Source organism: Propithecus coquereli, unplaced genomic scaffold, assembly GCF_000956105.1.
Source record: "Propithecus coquereli isolate 6110/MARCELLA unplaced genomic scaffold, Pcoq_1.0 Scaffold202, whole genome shotgun sequence".
Taxonomy (NCBI): Eukaryota; Metazoa; Chordata; class Mammalia; order Primates; family Indriidae; genus Propithecus; species Propithecus coquereli.
Genome location: NW_012145190.1, coordinates 3680055 through 3685279, shown reverse-complemented (window position 1 = coordinate 3685279; position 5225 = coordinate 3680055). Strand labels below are relative to the sequence as shown.

The 5225-nt window shown below is 35.4% G+C and overlaps 1 protein-coding gene across 1 annotated transcript; it reads right to left on the bottom strand.

Annotated features, from left to right (window-relative positions):
- Positions 1–3893: 3893 nt before the first annotated feature.
- Positions 3894–4850, bottom strand: LOC105809989 (olfactory receptor 1030). Its single transcript, XM_012643898.1, has one exon. The coding sequence runs from the start codon at positions 4848–4850 to the stop codon at positions 3894–3896; it is 957 nt and encodes a 318-aa protein (XP_012499352.1).
- Between the last annotated feature and the right edge of the window lie 375 nt (positions 4851–5225).

Below are 5225 nucleotides of genomic sequence, written 5' to 3'. Positions count from 1 at the left end.
AGGAAGCACAGACTGTGTACCAGGGTAAGTAATAAAAATAATTGCTCCCAAGACATTGTTTTCAACCTCATGACATCCACAATATCATAGAGAACATAGGCATTAATTATAACCAAAGAGTGAAAAATTTATTGAAGGAAAATGTAGAAAACTATGAGAGGAAATTGAGTCTAAGATAGGTTAATTAACTTTTTAGTAAATAGTAAATAAATTAGTAAATAAAAAACTCCCCTGATTTTCAGGCCTTCAAACTCAAACTGAATTAGATCATCAGTTCAATAACTTTCGTTGAGTAAATATTATATATCAGGCACTGTCCTAAGTGCTTTTTATGTATTAATCAATATCTTCTACACAACATTCCTATGAAAAAGTACTATGTCTTCACCTAAAACAAGAACTGAGGCAGAAAGAAGTTGTATAACTTGCTCAGTAAGTCAGGTTCCAGAGTTCATGCTCTTACCCTATTCATTTAGTTTACAAATGATTTACTCAACATCTGGCTACACAGCTCACTTTATTGAACAGTTTGTTTATCTATATATTACAAAATAGGATGTATTCTTATAGTGGTTACATGACTCAGTGTACATGCAGCTGTTAAATAAATACCTGATCAACATTTTTGTGATACAGAAAAGCATTATATTATTCATTGCATGGCTTTTCCATTTAATAAAGTATATTATAATAGGGGAACAAATAACAACTGTGAAGTCAGGCAAATTAGAACCTCTATTTTGATCGACATGATTGTAGGTTAACAATTAATCTGTAAGTTTCTGTTTTCTTATCTTTAAAATGGGGATTACAGTCCTGAGCCCATAGTGTTGATGGGCACGTTAACTGCAACAACATATATTGAAATAGTGTGCACACTTCGATAAAATTATTATTTCCTTCTCTCTTCTTTGTGTGTGCATGTGTGAATGGAGTGTGTAAACATTTTTAACATATCCATTGCTTCCAATAAAATAGCTGACATATGAATAAATGTATTAGATTTGTAGCATTACCATTCCCTAGAACACATGGATAAGTTTTTCTTAAAGAAGTACTTATCAGAATGATGATCTTTTAGACAGGTGGAGAGACAAATGTAAAATATTTTATCATAATTATTGTTCTTTAGGGAAGTACAGGAAATATTCTCTATTTTTTCCTAGATGCTTCCTTCATTGCATTACCCAACTTGATCAATAAATAATGAATCCAGCAGAATTAACTTTAAAAGGAGAAGGGACATGAAATTGGAGCCTCTTTTTGAAATCCCTCAGGATAGACTTTAAAAATAAGTGAATTTTTAATAAGTCATTAATAAGGGAAGTATTCTGTAATTTTTAGGTAAAGCCAAGGGCCTAGTAAATTAATTTATTAATACAAAATACTTTATGAGCACATATTCTATGTCCATCACAGTGCAATACGGACTATAAAATGAATGGTTTTGACAGTTAGATGGCGTGATTCCCGCCAACCAGTCAATTGATGAAAGCACTTGGTTTGATCCTTTTGTATTTTAAACTTGTATGTATGTGAGCATAACTATGAGTTTCATGTTGGTAAATTAATTCATAAATGTGAATTACATGGGCACTTGTATTTCTGAAAAATATTGTGGCTTACAGCTAATAATGTGTTTTCTAAATCATTTTTTGGTCCATTCAAAGATATTTTTCTTACATATCTTCAAATGGATTCACTTAGTTCACTTTGCAAATAGAGACTCATTTACTATTTAATGCTACAATCATTGCTGAACCTTTATTTGGTACGAAGCTAGGCTGTAAAGATAGAAGCATAGACCCTGAGATCAGAAAATCTGTAATAATAAAGAGACTGGTTTTACATAACCAAATGTGTGTGCTGAAATAGTAATACATCTAGGTGTGTGTTTAAGTAGAATTCAACGAATTTAATTAAATGTAAAAGGTTACAAAAAGTTATTGACATATGTGTTTTTTGACAGAATTGTAGGTACTCTGATTTTCAAATGGTATTTAAATAACAACATCCAGTAATGTTAATAGAAAAGTTGAAATAATTGCATGGGATGATACAGAATGAATGAATCTGAAAATTCCTGTAGGAAGTATTGAGCAGAAACTCAGTGAAAATCAAACAGGGGATAAAGGGGAAGCAGGGAGGGGCAAAAACCTACCTAATAGGCACAATGAACACTATTTGGGTGATGGGCACACCTATAGCCAGGACTCAAGCATTGCAGAAGAGATCCATGTAACCTAAGACATTTGTATTTTGTAATTAAAGAAAAAAAAATCAACCCTAAGGTAGAAAGAAAGCTTTGAAATGCAACTAAAAAAAAAAATATATGTCTGTTGTAGAAGTGATTAATTATAGTTCTGTGGCTTTTCATTTTTCATTGAAAGTCACATCTACATATGTGATCACAAATCGATCCCAATCAGCTCCTGGCTGGTATGCTGTAACATCATACTACAGGCTATGGATAGGCTGGAGAGGGTGCACAAAGTATGAACAAGTTATTATTTATAAAATCATATGGCTAGCTTCAATTTGCTCAGATTTAATTGCTTCTTCCTCTGTTGCATTCGTACTTCCACATTCTTACATTATAGCACTTAACAATTTGGGTTGATTTTTCTCTTTATAGTTTCGTGACCCCTACAAAACTATGCCATGCTAGGGCTCCTTGAAAATTCCTTGGTATTAGTAACAGTGTGACTTATTGCAGATATTCAGTATACGTTCATCAATTTTGCTTATGGTCTGCAATTGCAAAATCATTGGAAATGTTACATCTTCTTATACCCCCATAATTTCATGAAATAAAAATATTAAAAAAATCAACTTGTCATTTGCTTTCATTAGCACTAACATACAAACAAGTGAACATATTTCATTCTAAAATTAGATACACGATAACTAATTGTGGCAAAGGACCACTGTGGGTAAAATTTAGACTATGGTACAAATGTCAAACATCTGGTCCTTTCTGAACAATAGATTAATAAGGCAGAGTTGAGGAAAAGCATGAAGGACTTCAGGCCCCAGAGGTGTGGAATGTCACTGATAATTCTATAGAAGTCACAGTTCTTTGAGGCCAGCCATTTATCTTTGTAAGAGACATTCTTTGCCTGCTTCAGGAATCAATATCTAAAAAATAAAAGCTTGGCAGTCCTGGTATCCTGTCATGGCAGGAGGAGACTGTCTTACTGAAAGTGACTCTCACAAGCGAGGATACATAAATGGATGTCAGGCATGGACATGGAGGTGTTATTGTAAGCTTTCTTTCTTAGAGGTGAGAGCAAGTTTCATCAGCTCTTGTTGTGACATTCCTTTAAAACATGAGATTGAAGCTCCTGCATAGTAAATACTGTAGAATTATAAGCAACTAAAAGCAGCTCTGAGAGTCAACATGTGTTTTAGCAATTTTCTGTATATGTGTGCATACATAACCATACATTTGATCATAGATATATAGAAATTTCCTGGAAACTCAAGAAACTCTTAATAGTGGTATCTCTGAGAAGTGAGAATGAACAATCAGGGTAGGGGAAGAAAGGAAATACTTTACTCTCTTACTTTACCCCTTTCTATAGAAACCAAATATTTTACTACAGAAACATATAATTTTTATAATATAAAAACAATATATAAAGTTATAGATGTAAAAGTGTATAAAAGAAGAATTATTCCCCATACCTACTTGCATACCTCCTTACCCTTCACACACACACGTGTTGTACTCACATGTCACATGCAAAACCATAAATCTTCTGTACCTATGTCTTTTATGTTTTGTCATTATAGTATTTCATTGTGGATTTAAAATTGAATTATATTAAAGTTTGAAATAGCTGGCATAAATATTAAATTATTTGATTTATAAAGAAAGATACACTATGATTTTACTTCAAAAGTACATTTCTTCTGATCAGTTTCCAAAAAGCTTGTTTCACATCCTTGTTCCTCAGACTATAAATGATGGGGTTCAACACAGGGCTTACAAAAGTGTAGAAAACAGCAATGATTTTGGACTGCTCCACTGACTTGTCCGTGGGAGGTCTAACATACATGCAGAACAGGGTCCCATAAAACACAGTCACTGCCACCAGGTGGGACCCGCAGGTGGAGAAAGCTTTGCGCCTGCCTTCGGCAGAACGCATCCTCAGGATGGCAATGACAATGAAGATGTAGGAGATGAGGATTATGAGGAGGGAGTTGGAGAGGTTGAATCCTGCTACCACAAACATGGATGTCTCCTTAACGAAAGTGTCAGAGCAGGAGAGTCGGATGAGAGGTGGGTCAGCGCAATAGAAATGATTAATGACATTGGAGCCACAGAAGGTCAAGCGGTATGTCCACATGGTTTCCATCAGGCCGCTAAGGAACCCATAGATGTATGGGCCAGCAATCAGGCGAACACAGAGAGCTTTGGACATCTTGCTGCTGTAAAGCAAAGGGTTACAGATGGCCACGTACCTATCATAGGCCATGACTGCTAGCATATAATATTCAGTAATCACCATGGCAATGAAAAAATAACACTGGACTAAACAAGCAGCATAGGAAATGGTTTTCTTCTTTGATAAGAAGTTCACCAACATCTTGGGAGTCACATTAGTGGAATAGCACAAATCCAAGCAGGACAAACTGGCAAGAAAGAAGTACATGGGGGTGTGGAGGCGTGAATCTACCCTGATCAACACCATCATCCCAAGGTTCCCCCCCACAGTGATCAAGTAGATCACCAGGAACAGCACAAAGAGGATGGGCTGAAGCTCTGGACGATCCGTTAATCCCAAGAGAATAAATTCGGTCACCAAGGTGGAATTTCTTCTGACCATTTTCTTAGGTACCAGCATTTTTCACTTAGATGAATTAGAACAAATTAAGAGGGTAAGTGAGAATTCCATCAGATATTTTTTTCTCTCTCTCCTTCTCTTATTCTCCGTCTTTCTCTTTCTTCCTCTCTCATTTATCATCACACAGCTATTATTAGGGAGAGTCTGAGAACGTTGGGGCTGGTTGTCTTAAGAAGATAGCTGGGTGTATAATGTGCAGAAAGTGACTCCTATGCCACCAACCTGCTTTGGAATGGGGAAATTATGACCCAAAATGTGTCTAAAAATGGATTTAACCACCAACTGCCCTTTGCAGTTTAGTATAAAATCACCAACTTCTTCTAAAATTATTCCCAGGACTGGTCCTGGACAAAATGATAGCATGTGTTTGGAAAA